Source organism: Drosophila suzukii, chromosome 3, assembly GCF_043229965.1.
Source record: "Drosophila suzukii chromosome 3, CBGP_Dsuzu_IsoJpt1.0, whole genome shotgun sequence".
Taxonomy (NCBI): domain Eukaryota; kingdom Metazoa; phylum Arthropoda; class Insecta; order Diptera; family Drosophilidae; genus Drosophila; species Drosophila suzukii.
In genome coordinates this window covers 15,942,402-15,964,398 of record NC_092082.1, presented here as the reverse complement: position 1 = coordinate 15,964,398, position 21,997 = coordinate 15,942,402, and the positions used below count along the sequence as shown (strand labels likewise).

Genomic DNA, 21,997 nt, shown 5'->3' with positions numbered 1-21,997 from the left:
AAGATACCCATTAAATTGGTAAGAAAGCATTGTAAAATATTAATTTCAATAATATTGTTTTACAAACGAAAATAAATAATTCAACATTTTAAGTAAAAAAATAATGCATAATAAAAATTAAAAAAAAATTTGTTTCTTAAAAAAGTGCTAATATATTGTTTCTTGGATTCTTGAGTGCCTGCTAAGGTCCAAATAAGTTAACACTAAGATAATCTTGAAAAAAAGTGGGATTCTAATCGCCTGTAAGTGGGTTCGATAAGAACTTCACCTAAATAAATTCCATTAATAAATTATATTTAATAAATTTGTACCCGTCATCATTTTTTCCGAAATTTATTGATCTTTCTTTGGTAGGTTCCACATTTCGGAATCCACAAAAACAGGGAATTACCCAAAATATAATTATTAGAGGTGTAAGAAATATATAGTTTTTTGAGGGATTGCCAATGAACCGTAAACGGTGCTTCAGAAAATGTAAGTTTGCTGGCATTGCCTAATTTATTAAAATATTATATTTTATTTAAGTTATTATTATACAATTTTAAAAAGTAATATCGATAGTCTGCGCTAACGATGTTTTAAAAACATCGATGATGCCAACAGCCATATCGATGTTTCTCCACCTCTTATTCGTTTCGGCGCTTTCTTTTTCAACGGACTGAATTTTCTTTAACTGCTCCATTTACGCAAGCGAAAAGAATCGATGCAATTGCCAAGATCCGGAAACATTGCGCCCTAGGCAACGCAATCGCAAGGTATTTGCGACCCGTGGATTGCGTCACAGTGCGGGAAATGCCAAAAAGGCGACCATCTGTGCGGCGATCGGTGTAAAACTCTTGATTTTACAGTGGGCGCCCCACCAAGGACGACCTAGAAACGCCCCAGAAGCCCCACGGAAAGTAGGACAGGTGACATCACCATAGATCACCATGATCCACGTCGGCGAGAACTCGTGGAATCTGCGGATCTTCATCACGGACCTGGCGCTGGAGAAGACGATGCGCGTGCGCGGTGACCAGCACATTGGGGGCATCATGCTGCAACTAGTGGATCCGGAGAATCCCAAGGACTGGTCGGATCACGCGCTTTGGTGGCCCGCCAGGAATGTGTGGCTCAGCAGGACGAGACTAACTCTGGATCAGTGCGGTGTCCAGGCGGACAGTCTGCTGCACTTCACGCCCATGCACAAGATACTGCGGGTGCAGCTGCCGGACTTAAGGTATCTGGACTGTCGCGTGGACTACTCCGTGAAGACCTTTTCGGCGGTGGTTAATCTGTGCAAGCAGCTGGACATCCGCTATCCGGAGGAACTCTCCCTGTGCAAACCTCTCGAGGCGGAGCACCTGAAGCGTAACTTCGCCCAGGTGCCGCACCAGAAGAGAGTGCCCATCGCCGAACCGGATGGCACCACTTACCTACAGCCGGCTGCAGACACCAACTCCTTTGTGCCAATCAGCACTTCGTTTCATGGAGATGGTGGAAGCACTGGCAGTCTGGACAAGCCCTCGGCGCCGGGATCCTTCTTCTGCGCTCCTCTGTCGCCGCACAATCACCGAGCTCGCTCGCCCTTGGCCACGGCCTCACCTTCCCCCGGCACCTGGAAGCAAAGCCAACTGGGGTATGCCACCTACGATTCAAGCTCTTCGAGTCTTGGTGACTTCCAGGAGAATCTGGCTAGCTCACCGCCCACTCCCTGCTCCGATGTGCGGGCCCTTCAGCTGCGCCCCAAGTCGCTGGTGGAGAAGGCCCGTTTGAATGTGGGCTGGCTGGACTCGTCGCTGTCCATCATGGAACAGGGCATTCGGGAGTACGACACGCTGTGCCTACGCTTCAAGTACTTCACCTTCTTCGACCTGAATCCCAGGTGCGACCAGGTGCGCATCAATCAGCTGTACGAGCAGGCCAAGTGGAGTGTTTTAAACGAAGAGCTGGACTGCACCGAGGAGGAGAGCCTAATGTTCGCTGCCCTGCAGTTTCAAGTCAACCATCACGTGGATCCCACACCCCAAGGTGGAGCCGTGGACTCTGGCATCGAGACATCCAGTCAGGAGAATGACAACGACGACGAGATTGATTCGGCTCTCAAGGAGCTTCAGATCACGCTGGAGGGACCGGATTTTGGCGGGGATTCGAGGAACATCACACGCATACCCGAGCTCTCTGACTATCTGCGGTACCTGAAGCCGCAGAGATTTACGCTGCGCGGCTACAAGCGATACTACTTCACCTACCGTGATCTGCACTTGCACCTGTTTAAGAACGCAGAGGAGTCGCGACGCGTTGCCCCGGTTATTAGCATCAATCTGAAGGGCTGCGAGGTCACGCCGGATGTTAATCTCGCGCAGGGCAAGTACGCCATCCGGCTGGAGGTTCCTTCGAACGGAGGACACGGGACCAACAGCGAGGTGTGGGTGCGCTGCGAGAACGAGCAGCAGTACGCAAAGTGGATGGCCGCCTGCCGATTGGCAGCCAAGGGAAGATCCCTGGCGGACAGCTCGTACGAGAGTGAAGTGGATGGCATACTTTCGCTACTGCAGATGCAGCGACCCGTGCACGGAGTGCATGTCAACATTGATCCCCGCTCCGTGGATGCTGTTGACTACCTGTCGCCCAAGATACATCGCAAACTATCGAACAAGGCAGTGCAGCGGATCCTCGAAGCACACGCCAACGTTAGGGACTTGAATCCTCTGGACTCGAAGATGAAGTACATCCAGGCATGGCGATCACTGCCAGACTTCGGAGTCAGCTTGTTTATCATCAAGTTCGACGGGCATCGGAAGGAGGAGCTGCTGGGCGTGGCCCACAACCGCATCATGCGCATGGATCTGAGTTCAGGAGATCACATCAAGACCTGGCGTTATAACACCATGAAGGCCTGGAATGTCAACTGGAACATCAAGTGCATGATGATCCAGTTCGAGGACGAGAACGTGGTGTTCTCCTGCCACTCAGCCGACTGCAAGGTGGTACACGAGTTCATCGGTGGCTACATTTTCATGTCGATGCGGTCGAAGGACAACAACCAGACCCTCAACGAGGAGCTCTTCCACAAACTCACAGGCGGTTGGTCCTAGGACCCGTTGTAACTCGTATTTAATGGCAGCCAGTTTCAGTTGTTCGAATTTTGTAAGGATAAGCAAATGTTTTTATTGTTAACCAACTGATAGACTCACAACTTCAATGCAATACTTGTATTTACGTTCATTTTACCTTTTAATTCGTTGTTAACTAATCTTGTTGATGATTTTTAACCACGAAAATCGCTTGCCAATGGCCCTTTTGCCTACCAACTCTAAAACAGACTTAACCGTGGCCTTAGCAATGTTTTTGTATGACTAACTTTTAAGTGTACAATAAATAAAGACTTACCATATTACAATTGATTGTTTCAATGTTTTATAGGGTTTTTAAATGTAATGATTTTTTAGAAACCCCTTATTAAAGCTTATTTATTAAGAACCGTAAATGCCAATGTTATTATAGGAATCAGAGAAGTTTGGAATTTATTAATATGGGTACATTTTACAAAACAAACTATTTCTTCTTATTATAGTTATGGGTTAAAAACTAAGACCTTTGAATATATTTTTAAAATTTAAATTACGCGGTACCGATTAATTAAGCTTGATAACTTTGAAAAGTGCCCTCGATAGCTAAAATATCGAAAAGTGCACATCTCTGATTTGGCGCCAGCTTTGTTAAGTTGTCATGGAAACGAAAGTATTTCCCGTTAAACAATTAAACTACAGCTCCTTAACTAAATTAATAGTGCTCCATCGGACTCATATATGATTAGCATAAGTCTATCCTCGAGTTAGGAACTCTGGATCATGGAGGAAGCAGAGGAAACGCCAATCTCTCGCACGGCCTACGAAGTGCAAAGGGATTTTGGCTTCAGCAGCGGGCTGCGTTCCGAAATTATTTGGGATTCGTAAGTTATGCAATTAACTGAATAATCTTGCCTACATACAAACACATTCAGGTTAGCCCATGATCAAGGGGATGTGCTTAAGCAGAAGATAGAGAACCTCATTCGCGAGGACGACGCCCGGAATGCCAAGGCAATACAACGAAGGCGGGATCAGCTTTTCCGGAATATTTGGCAGCAGCGTCGGTACACCAATGGCACACTACTATCCGCCATCATCTACGTGCTGGTCACGCCAGAAGCGGACCCAGAATTGGCCCTGCATTCCACCAATTACAGCTGTCATCCGGTTTTTCGCACTCGTCGCTGCATGAAGGGCGAGAACAGCGCCGCCTGCTGCATGATCTTTGTGGACGAAAATGCCCGGGTGTACTCCAATTGGGAGCAGTATGTCTTCCGAAACACCCTGCCCAAGGGCCTGATGATTGCCCCCAGCCAAGGAGTCTACACCTTCAGCGAAGGCGAGGAGGCGGGCGTCCAGTTGATGGTCCATCCCACGCCCGCAGCGCGAGGCCGGTATAGATTACTCAATGCCGGCGATAAAGTTGCCACTGTGGGTGGGCTGATGGCCAGTGTTCCGGCTGCAGCTGCTCTGGCGGTGCCTCTCGCCGCTCCCCTGGTGATTGCCGCCACCGCTGTGGGCGTAGCCACCGGAGTCTACACCACTCTGCGCTCGGCGTCCCATCTCATTGATCGTAGACGGCACGGTCAGTCCACGTCTATTACAGACGGTGACGCGCGCTGCTCCTGGCTGGGCGTGGCAGGTGGCGTTGTGGGTCTGGGCGCCACTGGGGCCACGAAGGCCCTGGCCACGGCTGCCGGTGCAGGCTACAAAGTAAACCCCGCTGCCCAGTTGGCTGTGAGGGGCATAAATGGTGCCTCAGCGGTCATCGCCGGAACCGGAGTGGTCAACGGGGTTTACGATTTGTATTTGGTAAGTTCGCTTCATCAAATAAGACTCCTATTTAATTAATTTCTTTTTCCCCAAGAAAATTGGCGATGATCAAGCCATTAACAGCTTGGATATGCTGCAAATGGCCTCGCACCTAGTCATCTTTACTCATTCTATTAACAACATGCGCATAGCTTCCAAGGCCACCAATGGCTCTTCCTTAAGGAAAGCGCTTCGCAATCAAACAAGGTTGGCCAAATTCTCTATTCCATCCAGAACCTACTTTAATCAATTTCTATTTTAACAGAAAAGTGATTGATCGCATCTCCCAGGAATCAGTTAAGCTGCACAATGAATCTGGCCAGTTTGATATTGTGCGCACGCTAAACGAAATTCCCTTTAAGGAGGTACTCCTCAGCCTTCATAACATAAACTCGCATCTGAGCCAGGGTCTCACTGTGGCTACAACACTGCTACCCCAAATTCTGAGTCTGGGCAGTGGCGGTCAGGTGCTCGTCAATTTCGAAATGCTGGCTCAAAAGTTCGGCGGCAAGTTTGCCCAGCACATTGGAAATCTATCCAGTTTTACGGACGTTCTGGAGGCCATGGCCAGATACTTTACGGATCAGGCAGTGCAGCTTCTTATGCAGATGACCCGCACTTTTGTGGAGGAGAACGTGGACTCCATTGATCGCACGCTGAACACGTTCGTGTCCACGGAGGCTGTGCTCTTTCGCATTCTTATGCACTGCGTCAACACTTTTGATAATTTTGCGGAGGATTTCTTGCGCAGCCGCCGCGAGGATATCTTGCTGGTGGTGTCCAAGTATTTTCGGTCTCTGGAGACGGTTGGCGAGAAGAACTGCCGCAAGTACAAATGCTCCGCTTGCAAAGGCGCTTACTATATAAGTTCCATATAATAGGGTACCCCGATTTAAGTTGAGGTTTTATCTAAAGACCCTATTCTATTTGTATTCCCAAAGCATGCTAGATATTATGTTTTCAAGTGCTTAGTTTCTCACCCCTCGAAATTGTCTGTTACTTAGCTAAAAATTTTGTGATTAATCATTTGTGATCGAGCAACTATATGTCAACCACATTGCAAGCTCTATATTATGATAGCTATGATATCTTTATAGTTTAGGCATATCCAAACAAGATTTTGGTTTGTTTTACGGCTGATGTGATGTGATATTTGCGCATAAAGTTTGTATTTATTGTCCCTCTAACCTTTATAAAAACTAATTTTATTTCAATCAGGAGAATCAATTGTATTCGATTGTATATTCAACTTAGATATAATAGTATAAATAGTGTAAATGAATTCGGGCCCCTTGCTGGGGGCACAAAAAGGTACTCTATAAGAGTGAGCGCGACTTGTAAAATGTACATCTTTAACCTAACTATGACTATGGACGGAGTCAGAAAATGCTGACCAGATGGCACCGACGTGGAGCACGGATCTGGAGGTCTCTTAGCAGAAGAACTCCTCCTCGCACTGGTTAAAGCAACAATAGGGGATATTGTTGTAGCTCCTGCTCGAGTGATCCCGCTTGAATCGCTGCTTCTTCTCGTGGTGCGGATTATTGGGCTTGTAGCGTGGGAAGATTTCCATTTCGCTGAGGCGGTTGAAGTGCTCCAGAGTCACCTTCAGATATCCACCCATTGGATAGCTGCTCCGCCGGATGTGATGGTGTTTATTGTGCGTTTTACCGTCTGAAATAGTCGGGGAAAAATGGGGGAAACGTTGCGAGTGAGCAAATTGATCTTGAACCTGCGCCTTGAAATCGGTTAACTTTTGCATCGGAACTGCTTTATGCAAATGCCGGTGTAATGCGGGTATTAATTGCAATCTACACACTTTAAAAACGTGTTTTCGATATGCAGTTCCGAATGCAATTGTCGGGTTGACTGACACTCTGACCTTAATAAGTCGCTAATATATTTTCTTCTTTTTCTTACAGATTACATTGGATATTGTGTATGAGGCAAAAACAATTTAAAATTATTTATCTTTTATGCGCAAAGAAATTTTAAGATAATTTTGGAAAATATGAAATCATTATGTCTTGATACAACGTTACAAAAATAGGACTACAAGGTCCTACAAGTTAAGTTAAGTGTTTGTAATCTTTACTTTACGAACCTATGTTTTTACTAGATCAATTTAATATGATGTTTTAAGGTAAAGTACTTTTGTTAATAGACAAATTTAATATTCATAATTATTTCTCTGTTCCTAGATGAGTATCTATGTTCCAAAAACTTGACTAAAGATCATCACCATAAAAATATAGTGGATACTTACGTCCGAGTCGATTTAGATGGTGATGGTTCTCAACGGATCTCCGTTCTCGACGGGCACCTTCGTCCTGCTGGAACAAGTGCTCGCAGGCCTCCATCGCGAACTTCTTCATCCGCTCCAGGGAGCAGTAGCCCGATGAGCTGTCGAGCAGGCAGAAAATTCCGAGGATCAGCAGCATCCAGCGGCACACATTAAACTGTAAGGGTGGAGCGAAAAAAGCAAGACATCTGTGAGTATGAGTATTTCCAAATTAAAACCCCCAAACGGCCTCCGGCGACTAATTATAAATCGCTGACGCTCAGAATTTATCGCATATGTGTTACAACGATCCTCTAACCGGCTGCACTCTGCTCTGCTTTGGTTTTTTTGTAATCTGAATGTGGCTCGCATCTCGGGACATGGACATCGAATCTGGATTAACCACTTTGGATGACGACAATCGGGATGTGGGGATGACGTAGCCGACCCCCACGCACTGGATTATGCGGCCCATTAACTGGGTCAATATCGCGTCAAGATCGAAACATAAACTGGAGCGCATTTGCAAGTCGACGCGACCAAATGGTTAAACTTAATTGCCGCCTTTAATGACCGAAACTTCCCCGACATTACAGAGAGCTGGTGTGGAAATTATGTAATGCGCCTCGCAGGTAGGCATTTCCGCATTTTGCATTTCGCACTTTGCGGTGACAATCTGTTTAGCACTCGCTCCCATATAAATCCGAGTCGGAATCGGTCCGGTCATTATGCTTTTGCCAGTGGCGAACAAAAGCGCATTTGTTTATATTGATATTTTTAGCCGACAGCCTGTTAATTGTACACACCCACTTTTTCACGAGGCTAATTTAAGTAATTAAAGTGAGGTTTTCTTAGAAGACAGTTATTGATTTTGGAAAGTTTTGGTATGGAATAAATGTAGATAATCTGGAAAATGATAGCTTGAAGTATTTCTTTAAAAAAAAATTATAAAAAAAAATGATATTAAAGTCCACTGTTATGAGAAGAAATCATTTTAAATAATACTAGCTTTGGAAAAGCGCTTACTTTTGTAAGTAGCATATCTAACTGTTTTTAGAAACCTTAAAAATTAATCTATTACTACTCCTCCTGCTATGATATATGTGTTTATAAACACTATTTTAGACAACTCACCTTTGAACTCATTTTAATTCCTTTCTAGGATCACAACTCCTGTAAGATCACTATGGCGCGTTGACCACTATTTCTGGCTGCAACACTACGTATACGTGTTTTTTTTGGCGGGCAAATCGAAAACTTGCTGAATGAAAACCCGTCAGATCGGCGTTACCTGATAATCACGAGTGGCGAGCGCACAATGAAAGCTCACTCGAGGTCCCCAAGCTTTTATACGCGCTTCAAAAATCGAGAATCGGCGGTTCTCGACTGTCGCTCTTTATTTCGAATAGGGGGTGAGAGAGCGGCTTGGGATTTTTTGGTTTTTGGGCTTGGGATCGGGATTGGAGCAGTTCGCAGGAGTTTTGCGTAAGCGGCCAAGGCGTGCCGGGAATTCAGAAATATATGTTTTTTATCAATGGACTGCGGAACGGACGACGGACGTCAGACCCAAAGAGTTGACTTTAATAGTTTCACGGCGCCGTCTTCAAATCTTCACGAATTTCAACATAATTTTTTTGGCCCCTCTGAGTCACCGCAAATCATGCTGTGCTGCTCTTGATAAAGATATGCCAAATACTGGTAGTATTTTAGAGTCTTATCAAAACACCTTGGTAGTGTAATAAGGTAGTAATAGATTGTTGTGACGGTCGACGGTGGCAGTGAAAGTTCCACTTGGACCTTGTTGCCAGGGGGTTTTTATACCAGGGCAATGCACCTTTTTATAGCCATGACACTTCGCCCACATCTAATTATTTGATTTAATTGTTAACGGAACTCATAAACACATTTATTAGTTCCCCAAAAACATTAAAATGTTTCCTGTTAGATGTTGACATTCCGAAGATTAACCATTGAACCCTAGAACTTTTATCAATACAAATGCATTGTGAAATTGAATGGGCAAATCCAGTTTGGTTTTTTCTTGAGTCTTGCATATCTATAATCCCACTAAGAATACCTTAAACAATTTGATTTAATAACAATAAAATTAACTTCATACATTGTGAGAATATAAAGTACATACATATTTTTAAAAACAAATGGTATTTAAATTTGTGATAGACATGACCCTACTTTTTGTCTTGGTGGCTGATAGGAACACAACATTTAATAAATATCTACCTTTCATTATTGACGATTCTGGTAAAACATGAAATGCACCACTTCAGTAAATGAAACTGAACATATTGAAAGCAGTTTTACCTGTATATTCATTGATAAGGAGTAATAACAATATATTAAGCAACTGAAAGCTTTTATATTATTTTATATAGATTTTATATAGATTTTGAAGTTAATTTAATCAAAATTTTAAAACTGGTTTTAGGAAGAAATAAAAGCAAAGAGCAAATAACAGTTAGCATTCACCCTAATCTTAACCATTATGACGCAAAAATACTACTGTACAACAATATCTTCCAAAATATTATATTTTATTTGAAGAAAAGTGCAGGTATTAAAAGTGTTTTAACGAAATATAAATAGGTATAATAATATTTCGATTAATTATGGAAATGCATTCCCAAAAATCATATAATTTTTGGTTATTTTAAATCCTTATAGCTGAAGTTGTAAAAAGGAAAAAGCGAAAGTGTAGAACTTTCACTCTCGTTTTCATTCGGCTTTCCTCGTGCGCAGCTCTGTCTTTCTCCCTCTATCTCTCTTTCTGGACCGCTTTCCCTTTCGCTCACAGGGAGAGCTGTTGCAGCATCATTGAGTGAGCAGTTACCGCTTAACGGTTGTTCTGTATCGAGCGTCATCATCGTTTGTTCTTTTTTTATCAGATCGTATCGTTTGTGTTACGTTCTTTTTGGATATATTTAGCCGCTCTCTCGGTCAATGCACACTTTCGGCCGACTTTTAATGTGTTCAGATCGTTACCTTTCGGATTTGGATTGAGATTCGGTTTCGTTTTGCTTTTGTTGTATTCGTTATCGCCTTCGTTGCATTTTCGCATCGCATTAAACGCGGAAATGCTAACCAGCCCCCGTGGCGTATGCGCAATATTACGACGCAGTTGCACATCCCCCGCAATTTCTCACGTATCCTTCGGAATGTGCATTCCCGTGCTCGTCGATCCCATTCCAATCCAATCCAAGTACACCCCCTCCCAAATAACGGTAACGGGCACGTTCTGGGAACCTCGATTTTGGCTTGGAATGTGTGCGTTGTGGGTAAAACTCTTTTTGGTATGCCGCAATTTAATTGGTTCGCCACGGGCTCTCATTCATAAATACAATTTCACAACCTGATTTTTAGGAATCGCGCCACTTGCGCCATGTCAACGATCTCCGCCGAATGCCCCTACCTGGGCATCAAATTCACAACTCATTATCAAACACAAAAAATAACAAAAACCGAAAAAAAAAGAGCCGAAATACAACAAAAAACCCAACGGAGCATGAAACCCAAACAGGTTTTTGGGTTCTAATAGAATCGCCGGTCCATCGACGATCTGATATTCGTGCAGTCTAGACGAGAGCATTTCGCATATGGGTCCTTTCCTTGGCAACAAGAAAAGAGCAGGGAATGTCGCTCGATCTTCTGAGAAGGGATCTTTAAGTTTGGGCCGCGGCCGGAGTTAGAGGGGATGAGGTGCCGGAGGGGTCCAATGGACCAAGGGACATCGATGGAACGCTGGCAGAGCGTGTGAGCTAGTGTTTTTGTTTTGATGCCCAGATCTCCTGTTCCTTGAACTGAGGGCGAAAGTGGTGCGTCACGTCATCTCCGGTGTCTGACTTTGCCGGCGGCTTTGTCGTTCACCTTTGCCAATCCTCGTCCTCGTCCTCATCCATGTCCTCTGCCAGCTCCTTTGGCATGCCGAAGGGTAACTCTTTCGCCCTGGGTTCAAAAAACTCTGCAACTGCCTCGCTGGGATCGCATTTCAAATTAGAAATTCTTTTTTTGGTGGTTCCGAGTAGCACATGGCCTAAAAGAATACCCGTTCTTTTTGGCAGGGGATTTTAAATATCTAAATGGGGAATATACAAAGGGCTAAAAAGGTTGATACCCAAAACTTAGAAAATCTTTAGGCATTGATCTTTAAAGATAGTAAACGTTTTTGAACTTTCCATGCTTTTTTTTATATCCAAAAGAATATGATCTGTTTCATTTTATGATTTTATTGAAGTCAGAAAATTGCATACTATTTTTGTCATACCTACCTTATAAATTGAACGTCTATAGTTTAAATCCTATGCTTAGGACTAAAAAGTATGCTACACAATATTTTTTTTGAAAACCCCCTTAGCCAAATCTTGGCTACGCCACTGTTGACATCAATTGGTTTCACAAATTTGTCCATCCAAGAGATCTGCTTGCCACCTGAATGATTTACTTAATCTTATTCCTTAAATTTCATCTCTTTTTTGTGGCACGGCCCCTAATGCGATATTTTATTAGGGTAAAATTAGTAACGTCTTATTTATTATGCCCTTAATACCAAAGAAGAGTCTGAAATTTAGTTTGGGATCTCCAATGCGAAAATTTAATTTTCGACGACGAATGAAGCTGTGGCCAGCATACATGCTCCTCATACAGAGTAGTCATAATGACTCATGAATACACCATTATTATTTCGTCATGACTGTCAACGACCAACTAATAGCCTAGCAACATAAATCAAGTTTGGCTACAAATAGTGCCAAAAGAAAACGGCCCCTAAATACTATTAATTAATGAGACGACGGTCAATGAGTAAGATGACAGGTGAAATTCCAAGTAGTGGTAATCTTTTTCTATGATCAGTGCTCATATGGCACATCATCTTCGAAGTTCCAAGAAGCCTTTCAATAACTTATAAATGATTTAAGTTTTGATTCAAAGTGATTGCGAATAAAAATTACTTTAGAAGTAAGAGTTCTTGTAAAGTTTTTAAGAACATTTGAATAGTCCTAAATGCGACTTTCCGAAAAGTGTGTTCCCCTAGTTTCCAATATGTGTTTCGTTTCAGAGTACGAACCGCCAAAGTTTAAATTTCAAAATGAACTAAATTTAGTTTTCCGTCTAAAGCAATCGATCATTTTTAGCACATAGTAATCGATAATAACATCGGTGTTTGACCATCTCATCTCCAATCAGATGTTTTACGGTTATGTTATGCCGCAATAATTCTGTAAAGAAATGTTGGCCGCCCGCAGATTACTAAGAGAGCCAAGGATTTCCGGCACTTTGAGCTGGTCCCGCTGGAGCAGCGATGCTGCCAAAGCGACCACAGAAGCCACCGTCCTGTCGGAAAGCTTGGAAAAGCGACAGCAGCTGCTCAACGAGCTGGCAGAGCCATTGGATCAGCCAAGCCGGCCAACCATCGATCCCAAGGAAACGAGTATTATGCTTTTTCCTGGCCAGGGCACTCAGTACGTGGGCATGGGCAAGGAGCTGCTTCGATTCCCCGGCGCCCGGCGCATCTTCGAGCTGGCCAACGAGGTGCTGAAGTACGATCTCCTCAAGATCTGCCTGGAGGGACCGCGGGAGAAGCTGAACCGCACGGAGCACGCCCAGCTGGCTGTGATGGTGTCCTCGCTGGCGGCACTGGAGCAGTTGCGCGAGGAGCGGCCCAAGGCCATCGAAACGTGTGTGGCCGCCGCCGGCTTCAGTCTAGGCGAGATTACGGCCTTGGTGTATGCAGATGCCCTGCCCTTTGACAAGGCTCTGCGACTGGTGCAAGTTCGGGCCACCGCTATGCAGGCGGCATGCGATCAGGCAGCCGGAGCTATGGCTATGACGCTCTACGGACCGGACACCAATCTGGGCGAGGCCTGTGCCCGGGCGCAGCAGTGGTGCCTGGACAAGGGAGTGGAGTCGCCCTACTGCGGCGTCGCCAACTACATGTACCCGCACTGCAAGGTGGTAGCCGGTAACGTGGAGGCCCTCGAGTTCCTGGAACAAAACGCCAAAGCCCTCAAGATTCGGCGGATGAAGAGATTGGCTGTGAGCGGCGCCTTCCACACACCACTGATGCAAAGCGCCGTGGAGCCGTTTACCAAAGCCCTGAAGTCAGTGCGCCTGCAGGATCCGGTCATTAGGGTTTACTCCAATGTGGATGGCAAGCCCTATCGCCACGCCAAGCATATCCTCACCCAGCTGCCCAAGCAAATCGTACGACCAGTCAAATGGGAACAGACCCTCCACGAGATGTACGAGCGCAAGCAGGGCGTCGACTTTCCACGCACCTTCGAATGCGGTCCTGGCAAGGGTCTCGTCCAGGTCCTGGAGAAGGTGAACGCCAAGGCCGCTCAATCCAGCATAAATGTTATAGCTTAACTTTGTACATATAAATATTCAGTTTGCTTTTATAAAAATGTATATTTTCTCGTCTAAAGGAAACAAAAAACTGGAGTTATTGGCCTGCGGCAGATCCTAACTCTTGTCGTCTCGCGAACGCATGCGATGTGCAAAGGCTGCGCCCTTGTTCTTGCGGAAGCTCTCAAAGGGATCATGCATATTGGCACCCACTCCCTGTGGGTAAAGTGATTAGATTTTGATTTTCTGGTGTGTGCAGGCTATCTTACCTTGTACATTTCGCGACGATCGCGCACCTCACCACCCGAAATCGGCGTGTCTATACCTTGGTTCTTTGAGCCCAGTCCAGTGCCAGTGCCCGCCCAGCCCATTTTCATGAGCATTTGGTGGCCCTTGTTTGATTCCTCGATGAATTCCTGGGGCTTGGCGAAGGTGCTTCCCCTGGGGATAGGAAAAATTAACCATTAGTTGGACTCTCTGTAAATACTAGCCACGTGATGGGAGGATTCAACTATTGATCTTGAACAGTTGCCTATTATATGCGCTTTTTGATCGAAAGATTAATGGATTCTCTTCACTTACAAAAAACTCGGAGGGGTTGGAGATCTATCGCGCTCCACGCGTCTTAGGTTGGTGCTGTTGCCATTGTTGCTGCTATTGGAATTGCTGCGCTCTACACGGTTCTCGCGATTATTACTGCTGTTGTTGTCCCGATCGTTGCGCGGCGATCGGTTGCGTCCCTTGCGACTGCTGCCACCACTTCCTCCTAAGCCTGCGCCGCCCACCCTGCTGCGGTTCGTTGGTGGCGGCGTTGAGGAGCGCTCTAAGGACCGCGACCGTGATCTCGAACGTGAGGGCGATCTCTCTCGATGGGGCGGCGTAATTGAGCGGGAGCGACTGCGACTTTTGGATCTTAAATGGGAATTAAAGGTGTCTTTTAATAATGGTCTCTTATAGAAAGTAAGAAATTAACAACTTATATTCATCAAATTTAAAAACTCACCGATAAACGCGCTTGTTGCTCTTTTTTGGAAGGGGTTTCTCGAGCACAATGGGACTGGGCGAGCGCGACTTTTCCCGAATGCCGTCCTTGATTTCCTCCTCCTTTTGCTTTCGCGCCGCATTCTTCACCTTGTAGTACTCATAGAGACCAAGCTTCTCCCAACCCTCACTGCAAGGTAATTCAGTAATATAGTCACGTCTAAAACATTCGATTTAGCCACTTACGTATCCCTGGGACGATCGTGAGATGGTGCGGAATAGAAGGCATTCAATGCATTCGTCAGTCGCTCGCTTTGTGGCGCTGGAGCTGGCAGTCGTATATCTGCGGGGTCGAGGGATTTGTAGTTGTAATCCTCCAGGCGTATTAGCGGCACCATTAACCCCGCAGGCAAGTCGTAGTAAGGCGCTGTAGGTATTTGCGGCTCTCCGATCACAACAGGTTCTCCAGATTCGCCCTCGACGGACTGCAGTGGCTGTTGACCATCCTCCAATGGACCGTCCTCGGGCTTATTGGTTATAACCGCTCGAATGGCCGCATTGAGCACATCCAGGTCCAGTTCCTGATCAACACTGGCTGGCTGCCCGGGTCTGACCAGACTCTGGGGATAGGCAGCCATTGGTGGTGGCTGTTGCTGCTGCTGCTGCTGCTGAAGTTGGTGTTGCTGTCCTTGCTGCTGTGGGTCATCGGGATGGTGTTGCTGCTGCATCTGCAAGCAGGCCTGAATTGCTGCACTGAGAACCCCCAGGTCAACAGGTGGTTCATTGCCGGTTCCCTGTCCCTGCATTGGAGGAAACTGTCCCGGCGGCGGTTGTTGTTGTTGTTGTTGTTGCTGCTGCTGCTGCTGATGGCCGCCCATTGGTGGTCCCTGGTTATGGAGATGCATGGGCCCGGCAAAGCCTGGCGGTGGTTTTGACATGTCCGGAATGAAGAAGTTCGGTCCCCGTGGATCCGCAAAGGGATTCCCCGAAGGCTGCTGCTGCTGTTGTTGCTGCTGCTGCTGATGGAAGTTACCACCTGGATACATATTGTTACCCGCCTGAGGGTGCTGCTGATCATGCGGACCCTGGTTGTTCATGTGCTCGCGGTCTCCTGGCATTGCTATCCGGTGGGACATCAGCGATGGTATGTTCTTTTGCTGAGGACCGCCAGGACCTTGGTGCTGCAGCATGTGCTGCTGCTGCTGGGACTTCTGGGCCACCATTATCTGCTGCTCCAGATGCTGTGCCTGCTTCTCGAGCTGGGCAATTTGCTGGCTTGCATGCTGGATAAATATCTGATGTTGTTTTTGGTAGCTATGAAACGAAGGTTTAACGTTAATCGATGTCCAGAGAGTTTAAACTTCAGGTTACCTACTTATCTAGTGTGACCTTTGTGTTCTGCGTGAACTTGGCGGTTATGTCATGATACATGTTCTGCAGATTAGTTTTGTACTCCTGCATAGACGAGTCCGGTGACTGCAGCTTTGAGATGACGCAGGCATCGAAGAACTTGGCCTTGGACTCCCACAGCGACAACAGCTTGGCCAACTTTTGGCGCTGGTCGTTACTGGCAACTGTGGGTGAGTATATAATAACATTAAATATCCGAGAGCAAAGGTTCGAAGGGGGAAATACATACTCAAGTCGGCGCTGCAGAACATCGGAATGACGACGTTCTCGAGGCTGTTCTTCAAGTCATTGATGTTCTTGCGCATGCTGTAAATACATCGTTGCACTTAGCACTCACCAACAGGCTAATCTAACGTCTTCTGTTTCAAGTCCGAGGTCAGGTTGTTGAGTTTCGTCTAGTTCTGTCCGAGTAGTATGACCTAAACTAACCAACTAAGCTGGGTTACTGCTCGGTGGGTTAGTCTTAGGGGGTCTGTGGTTTTTTAATACTATACTATGCTAGTGATTGACTTGGCAAACTTACCAGTGGTGTAGTATATCATTAACTAAATATATAAGATGCAATTTTTGCTGAAACGTTGAACCATTGACCAAAGCCCTAAAAATAAATTAACAAACGAAAAACATATTTTTCTAGTTTTCTGAATGCACAACAACATTGCCAAAAGTACTTGTTGTGCAAGTATAATGATTTTTGTTAGTTGGTCTTCTTTCTTTTTGATTTCTTTTTTGTTTTTTGTCCGATGGTTGTCTTTTTTACTGCTTAGTGTTGGTGTGTTGTTGTGCGTGTATATATGGTTAAACTTATTAGGTAAAATGATGTGTTTAGGTGTGTGGCCCTAGCTATAAGTCTTCCGGATCTGGGAACTCTACTCATGATCATAACATCTTTCGAAAACGAATCAACGAATCAATCTCGAGCCTCTCTGGGGGAGTCTCAAACGCTCAATCGCTCAATCGATCATCTCTCGCTTGTTTTTCGATATTTCGTTTTTGTATGTTTGGTTAGTATTTCACTCGTTGAAAGAAAGAAACACAATTTAATTAATACATGTTGAAGGTCATTAATTATAAAACTGAGGCATACTTCTTTAAAAGATATTGTAAAACGACATTGATTTTTGCGCTGTCGGTTGAATGCTGTAAAATCCAGTTCTTGCCTAAAATTGCAATATCAAACGGGTTACTCATATTGTCATTGTCACTGGCGAAATTAAATTAGGATTAAGGAGTAATCAAAAGGTAGTATGGATTCATTTAGTGTGTGTTTTTTGTTTGCAACAATGCTGCTTTAGCTAACATATGACTGATTACGAGACTACAAACAAGCAATAATGGAATCCAGCCGGGTCGCCGAACTCATATTTACCTGCAGAGATGCTGTCCTTGGTGCAGGACTCGATGATCGGCTGCAGGACGCCATCGAAGTCCCTCAGCACAATGCCCTGCTCGCCGGCCATCTGCTCCTGCTGCGTCGTCTGCGCCGCCGCAATGGCCTCCTCGATCTGCTTCGTCTTCTGGTTCATCAGGGCCTACAGGTGGGTTTCGTTTGGTTGGTTGGTTGGCGGTGCGTTGGATGCGTTCGGATCGGATCAGTTTGGTCATTGGGCACACAAAGGTATTTTCACATTCATATTCGCATTTCGCGATTTCGTATTCAAGTCGACAAGCGTTTCAAACAAATTTGATTTTAGGATTTGTTTTTTTTTTTTTTGGTTTTATACAGTTTTTGTCAGTTGGTATGAAGAGTGGTTTGATTTGGTAATTTTTTTTTGGTTTATGTTTCAAAAAATACAATAAAGCAAAAATTTAATGTAGCATTGTAAATTGTTAATTCAATAGTTAAAATAATAGCAAATAGAGTTTGTAGTTTGGTAATGCTGAAAGTACACATTTAACTTTATCTTATCCGCATTTAGAGATCAGGGACTGAGTAGATCGATTGAGATTTAGTCAGGGGAAGGGCCAGAGCAAGTTTAATTTTTTTTAGGGATTCGAATGATAATTTGTGGTTTCCACAAGAAACAAATCAAAGAGTATTATCGTTTCCTTTGAATTCAGGCTTAGAGTTAAGATGTTTAAATCTATTAGGTTCTTATAAGAATTTACGTTTTGGTTAATACTATGAATTAAGTAAAATAGTCAACAGAAAAGTGAGAATCGCTTAGGGAAGACTTCTTTGAGGAACGAATTTAGGTAAACATTTTCAAAACAAAACAAAAAACCATTTCTAGCTGCTTTTACTCTTCGCCAGGAGAAGAATATGGTAAAAGAGTGACAAATACGTTGAAATTCTTTGTTAAAACATATGTAATTGCAAATATTACAATGTATCACAGTTCTTGGGCAAGTTTGAAGTAATATAACTTAAACTCATAATACTTGCAGAAAGAATTAGTACTGCAACTTATTCTTTCGAATGGGTCGTTTAAAAGCATTTCTCAGATGAGGATTTAAATGGGAAAAACAAATTTGCAGACAGTCAAGATCAAGTAAAAGGGTAACAATACGTGGTAATCTTTCCTTCGATCGCTTGAGCTGCTCTAATCTCCCAAAAATATGTTTGCATAGAACATAGAGATACCCCAGTCGTTGTCAACTTTAAATTACCGTGTGCTGTGCGGAGAGATTCGATTCGGATTGCTTGATCTGTTCCCGCAGCGTCTTCTGCTGCATCTTGATGGTGTCCAGTTGGGAGGTAAGATTCATGGCCATGGCATTGCCATTGGCCTGCTGAATATTTGGCGGACCTCCATTGCCGGAGTTTGGGGGCCACTGGTGCTGCGATTGCTGTTGCATGTTATCTTGTGCGTTTTCTGGCGGGTGCTGTGGCTGCTGATTGGGTGGCGCATAGTGGCCAGGTGGCTGGGATTGCTGCATTGGCGGCGGCTGTTGCATGTAGTGGCCGGATTGACCGCCCGGTGGCAGTTGTTGGTTAATGCCCTGCTGCTTCAGCACTGTAGTGGGAGTAAACATAGGGGTTACTAGGAGCCATTTTTGTTTGTTTAAGACCCCACTTACGCGCCTGTTCCGCTGCCACCCTAAATTGGTAGTAGCTGGCAAACTCCCCGCCGTACAGGAACTCGAACTTTGGATTATTCTGCTGCTTCTGCTTGGTTATGGCCTCGAATTCAGGTCCATTTCTGGCCACAAACTCGGCCAGTTTATCTATAATATTGCGTAAACTGGCGTCTGCAAGAAAAACATTTTTTTGCATAAATTTTCAGCATATCAAAGGTTGTGCTGTGCGTGTGTGTGTGTGCGGGTTAGTCTAACTGGGCACGGAACGTGTTCCTTCAGAGCCGCATTAAAGCTCCTTTGAATTCAAGTACTAACCACGAGGCGGCTGTACGTCCATTTTGAGACTGTTTTAAACTGATTAATCCTGGTTAAATTCCTAAATGCATCACTTTTTACAATTTTCCAGCGGCACTTTTCACTGCTTCTTCTTATTTTTCCTTATAGTGTGACCGTCTCCTAACACTGCCCATATACGAAGTTCGTTTAGGGTCACTCTGGAAACTGAAATGGAATTGCTTTTGGTTTTTAAGTTTTTCTTTGTTTTTAATAGGTTTTCCCTACTAAAACTACAGTTTAAAATATATAAAAAGCAATTGCAACCGATAATCAGTAAAAGGAAGTATATTTTAGTTGAAAATGCGAAATGCCGGTAACCGCAGAGTTGCCACCCTGCCAACAGCTTTTACCGGGATATTTAGCGCACCGATTAATATCGTAAACTAATAACGCAACACGCACATCTCTAGTTCTGGGAAAAATAATTTGTGGTAAACAAATCTAGTTTATATTTGAAGACACTGCGATTCGTACTGAAAAGAAATCACCACGCCTGCCTGTAGTTAATGCATCATCCGAGGAGGCATGACAAATCTATTCTTTAAGCCGACAACTCCGCGGATAGCGTGGCATTGAATTACACGGTCCTCGTCCTCGCCACATTATCATTAGATAGGGTTTGAGCACCATATAGTGTGTATATATACACGCTCACACTCACAAGCCGATGGGGAGCAGAATGGCTGATAATGCTGGGAGCGTTATCACCATCAACAATGGCCAGTCGGCGGGAAGTTCGCCGCCCTCGCAGCGGAAGTCCTCCTCGTCGGAAGCTCCGCCGGAACTACGAATCCTGTGCTTCGACCTCACGTTCTACAATCGTACCACCCAGTTTCTGCTTAGCTGTGCCGGTGTCTTCATCCTGTACATCCTGTACGGCTATCTGCAAGAGCTCATATTCACCGTAGAAGGATTCAAGCCGTATGGATGGTTCCTAACCCTCGTCCAGTTCGGCTACTACATTGGCTTTGGCCTGGTGGAACGGCGGCTTGAGGGTTATCGGATAAGCGGTGGTTCCTTCTGGAACATTGAGCCGGAGCCACGTTGCATTCCCATGAAAACCTACCTAGTTTTGGCCGCCCTCACCTTGGGCACTATGGGTCTGTCCAACTCTAGTCTTGGCTATCTGAACTATCCCACCCAGGTGATCTTTAAGTGCTGCAAACTCATTCCCGTCCTGGTGGGAAGCATCCTCATCCAGGGCAAACGCTACGGACTGCTAGACTTTGCGGCAGCCGCATGCATGTGCATCGGATTGGCCTGGTTTACGCTGGCTGACTCCCAGATGACGCCCAATTTCAATCTGCTGGGCGTGGCCATGATTTCCGGAGCACTGCTCTGCGATGCGGCCATTGGAAATGTCCAGGAGAAGGCCATGAGGGAGCACAAGGCGCCCAGCAGCGAGGTGGTCTTCTACTCCTACGGCTTAGGATTCGTGTACCTATTTGTGATCATGCTGGTTACCGGCAATTTCTTCAGCGGCTTCGCCTTCTGCTTGGAGGTGGGTGAAAGAGTACTTCTTTGATGTATTACATCTAAATTGTATCTATTTTAGCATCCCTTGGAGACGTTTGGTTATGGCTTCCTGTTTAGTTTGTCGGGCTACCTAGGCATCCAATTTGTGCTGGCTCTCGTGAGGAGTAGTGGTGCTCCCATAGCTGCCACAGTGACCACCGCACGCAAGGCAGTGACCATAGCCTTTTCCTTTGTGCTCTTCAGCAAGCCGTTTACCATGCAGTCAGTATATCATAAACAATACCTTTTAAATCTTTTGTCCAACTCAATTATCTCATTGACAGATATCTGTGGTCCGGACTTATTGTTGTCCTCGGCATATATCTCAATGTCTACAGCAAGAAGAACAAACTAACGCTAGCCGACATCCGGCAGAGATTAAAGCAGCTCGGCGCCAAGGTTGCACGCTCACCGAGTCGCAAATTCCTCATCGAAGTTTAGTTTAATACCAAAAACAAGAAAAACGATTTAGTCGAATTGGGAGAACGGTTTTCTACAAGAAAATCGTATACTATAATTACTTAATTATACGCTAAACAACCTCTGTATGTTATCTATCCATGTCGAGCTCCATTACTCGCTTGAAGAGATCCTGTCGCTCCTTGGCGGATGTTATCTGACCCATGGCGCGGTCCAGGAACTGTTTCTGGTGCTTGACTATAAACTTGTTGCATTGGATGATGGTGGCGCCGATATAGAGGGTCCTAAACTTGGCTCGTACATCTCCGATCTGGAAAACATACATTTATGGCTGGTTTGAAGATATATAACTAGGACCTACCAGAGTAATTAATGGCAAAATGCTGGACACAAAGCGCTGACCACGATGCAGGCACCGTATGATTGCTATTTTGGTGCGATCATTGATGTACTTCACTCGGAATCCCTGCTCGATCATTCCTAGGCCGTAGACCCCATGGTATTTCTCCACATTTTGCAACAGAATTTTCGCCAGGCTGTTGTCGTTGAGCCGCAGTGATTGTGTGGGTGTGAAGGGCACAATCTGCACCGCTATATATCTGTTTTTGGCAGGTTAATTTCCAAAAATGTAAAATCTTTTGGTAAATATTTACCTATTTTTTATGCGAACCATCGCTGTCCCAACCGATCTGGCAACTCCGTCGAAGTGCTGTCCAGAACAGACCACCTGCCGATAACTAGTATCGATAATTAGAGCGCCCCCTCTTCCATCTCTAATTTGGTTTGTTTTGATCAACAGCCGGATCAT

General features: G+C 45.0%; 7 protein-coding genes across 10 annotated transcripts; 4 read left to right on the top strand and 3 right to left on the bottom strand.

Annotated features, from left to right (window-relative positions):
- Positions 1 to 600: 600 nt before the first annotated feature.
- Fit2 (Fermitin 2) lies at positions 601 to 3,382 on the top strand. 2 transcript variants are annotated; one of them, XM_017070450.4, is made up of 2 exons: positions 601 to 755; positions 849 to 3,382. In XM_017070450.4, exon 2 carries the CDS (start codon positions 930 to 932, stop codon positions 3,075 to 3,077), a length of 2,148 nt encoding a protein of 715 aa, XP_016925939.2. In that variant the 5' UTR covers positions 601 to 755; positions 849 to 929; the 3' UTR covers positions 3,078 to 3,382. The 2 variants fall into 2 exon arrangements, with proteins under 2 accessions (XP_016925939.2, XP_065720362.2); XM_065864290.2 differs by having other exon boundaries at positions 624 to 783.
- A 329-nt stretch (positions 3,383 to 3,711) lies between these two features.
- LOC108006870 (uncharacterized) lies at positions 3,712 to 8,063 on the top strand. Its single transcript, XM_017070442.4, has 5 exons — positions 3,712 to 3,934; positions 3,986 to 4,865; positions 4,921 to 5,072; positions 5,131 to 7,357; positions 7,431 to 8,063. The coding sequence occupies exons 1-4, from the start codon at positions 3,834 to 3,836 to the stop codon at positions 5,741 to 5,743; spliced, it is 1,746 nt and encodes a 581-aa protein (XP_016925931.3). The 5' UTR covers positions 3,712 to 3,833; the 3' UTR covers positions 5,744 to 7,357; positions 7,431 to 8,063.
- Ilp8 (Insulin-like peptide 8) lies at positions 6,069 to 8,473 on the bottom strand. The gene is made up of 3 exons (XM_036815910.3): positions 8,281 to 8,473; positions 7,132 to 7,324; positions 6,069 to 6,539 (listed from the first exon to the last, which is right to left on the bottom strand). The coding sequence occupies exons 1-3, from the start codon at positions 8,290 to 8,292 to the stop codon at positions 6,298 to 6,300; spliced, it is 447 nt and encodes a 148-aa protein (XP_036671805.1). The 5' UTR covers positions 8,293 to 8,473; the 3' UTR covers positions 6,069 to 6,297.
- Positions 8,474 to 12,330: 3,857 nt separating this feature from the next.
- beg (malonyl-CoA-acyl carrier protein transacylase beg) lies at positions 12,331 to 13,947 on the top strand. The gene has a single exon (XM_017070443.4). It carries the CDS (start codon positions 12,388 to 12,390, stop codon positions 13,525 to 13,527), a length of 1,140 nt encoding a protein of 379 aa, XP_016925932.3. The 5' UTR covers positions 12,331 to 12,387; the 3' UTR covers positions 13,528 to 13,947.
- Positions 13,550 to 19,393, bottom strand: scaf6 (SR-related CTD associated factor 6). Of its 3 annotated transcripts, XM_036815904.3 has the most exons (13): positions 19,234 to 19,392; positions 18,919 to 19,089; positions 18,508 to 18,854; positions 17,267 to 17,429; positions 16,985 to 17,057; positions 16,421 to 16,495; positions 16,127 to 16,203; positions 15,863 to 16,061; positions 14,734 to 15,801; positions 14,510 to 14,677; positions 14,089 to 14,418; positions 13,776 to 13,947; positions 13,550 to 13,722 (listed from the first exon to the last, which is right to left on the bottom strand). In XM_036815904.3, the coding sequence occupies exons 1-13, from the start codon at positions 19,253 to 19,255 to the stop codon at positions 13,624 to 13,626; spliced, it is 2,964 nt and encodes a 987-aa protein (XP_036671799.3). In that variant the 5' UTR covers positions 19,256 to 19,392; the 3' UTR covers positions 13,550 to 13,623. The 3 variants fall into 3 exon arrangements, 2 of the variants coding, with proteins under 2 accessions (XP_036671799.3, XP_036671800.3); XM_036815905.3 differs by lacking the exons at positions 16,985 to 17,057; positions 18,508 to 18,854; positions 18,919 to 19,089; positions 19,234 to 19,392 and having other exon boundaries at positions 17,267 to 18,487; XR_005014250.3 differs by lacking the exons at positions 13,550 to 13,722; positions 13,776 to 13,947; positions 14,089 to 14,418; ... (1 more) ...; positions 14,734 to 15,801; positions 16,985 to 17,057 and having other exon boundaries at positions 15,860 to 16,061; positions 19,234 to 19,393.
- Positions 19,394 to 19,536: 143 nt separating this feature from the next.
- Papst2 (PAPS transporter 2) lies at positions 19,537 to 21,310 on the top strand. Its single transcript, XM_036815906.3, has 3 exons — positions 19,537 to 20,755; positions 20,810 to 20,991; positions 21,054 to 21,310. Exons 1-3 carry the CDS (start codon positions 19,922 to 19,924, stop codon positions 21,208 to 21,210), a joined length of 1,173 nt encoding a protein of 390 aa, XP_036671801.2. The 5' UTR covers positions 19,537 to 19,921; the 3' UTR covers positions 21,211 to 21,310.
- On the bottom strand, positions 21,237 to 21,963 carry Pop5 (POP5 ribonuclease P/MRP subunit). Its single transcript, XM_036815911.3, has 3 exons — positions 21,843 to 21,963; positions 21,551 to 21,788; positions 21,237 to 21,499 (listed from the first exon to the last, which is right to left on the bottom strand). Exons 1-3 carry the CDS (start codon positions 21,860 to 21,862, stop codon positions 21,320 to 21,322), a joined length of 438 nt encoding a protein of 145 aa, XP_036671806.3. The 5' UTR covers positions 21,863 to 21,963; the 3' UTR covers positions 21,237 to 21,319.
- Positions 21,964 to 21,997: the final 34 nt, after the last annotated feature.

Coding starts and splice junctions, on each gene's coding strand:
- Fit2 (XM_017070450.4), top strand. CDS start 930: ATGATCCACGTCGGCGAGAACTCGTGGAATCTGCGGATCTTCATCACG.
- LOC108006870 (XM_017070442.4), top strand. CDS start 3,834: ATGGAGGAAGCAGAGGAAACGCCAATCTCTCGCACGGCCTACGAAGTG. Junction 3,935..3,985: donor TCCGAAATTATTTGGGATTC/GTAAGTTATGCA, acceptor AAACACATTCAG/GTTAGCCCATGATCAAGGGG. Junction 5,073..5,130: donor GCGCTTCGCAATCAAACAAG/GTTGGCCAAATT, acceptor CTATTTTAACAG/AAAAGTGATTGATCGCATCT.
- Ilp8 (XM_036815910.3), bottom strand. Junction 6,540..7,131: donor CCATCTAAATCGACTCGGAC/GTAAGTATCCAC, acceptor CGACTATTTCAG/ACGGTAAAACGCACAATAAA.
- beg (XM_017070443.4), top strand. CDS start 12,388: ATGTTGGCCGCCCGCAGATTACTAAGAGAGCCAAGGATTTCCGGCACT.
- scaf6 (XM_036815904.3), bottom strand. CDS start 19,255: ATGGACGTACAGCCGCCTCGTG. Junction 16,496..16,984: donor TTACAATATCTTTTAAAGAA/GTATGCCTCAGT, acceptor ATTTATTTTTAG/GGCTTTGGTCAATGGTTCAA. Junction 14,678..14,733: donor CACGATCGTCCCAGGGATAC/GTAAGTGGCTAA, acceptor ATTACCTTGCAG/TGAGGGTTGGGAGAAGCTTG.
- Papst2 (XM_036815906.3), top strand. CDS start 19,922: ATGGGGAGCAGAATGGCTGATAATGCTGGGAGCGTTATCACCATCAAC. Junction 20,756..20,809: donor GCTTCGCCTTCTGCTTGGAG/GTGGGTGAAAGA, acceptor TATCTATTTTAG/CATCCCTTGGAGACGTTTGG. Junction 20,992..21,053: donor AGCAAGCCGTTTACCATGCA/GTCAGTATATCA, acceptor TCTCATTGACAG/ATATCTGTGGTCCGGACTTA.
- Pop5 (XM_036815911.3), bottom strand. CDS start 21,862: ATGGTTCGCATAAAAAATAG. Junction 21,789..21,842: donor ATGGTTCGCATAAAAAATAG/GTAAATATTTAC, acceptor TGCCAAAAACAG/ATATATAGCGGTGCAGATTG. Junction 21,500..21,550: donor TTTTGCCATTAATTACTCTG/GTAGGTCCTAGT, acceptor TATGTTTTCCAG/ATCGGAGATGTACGAGCCAA.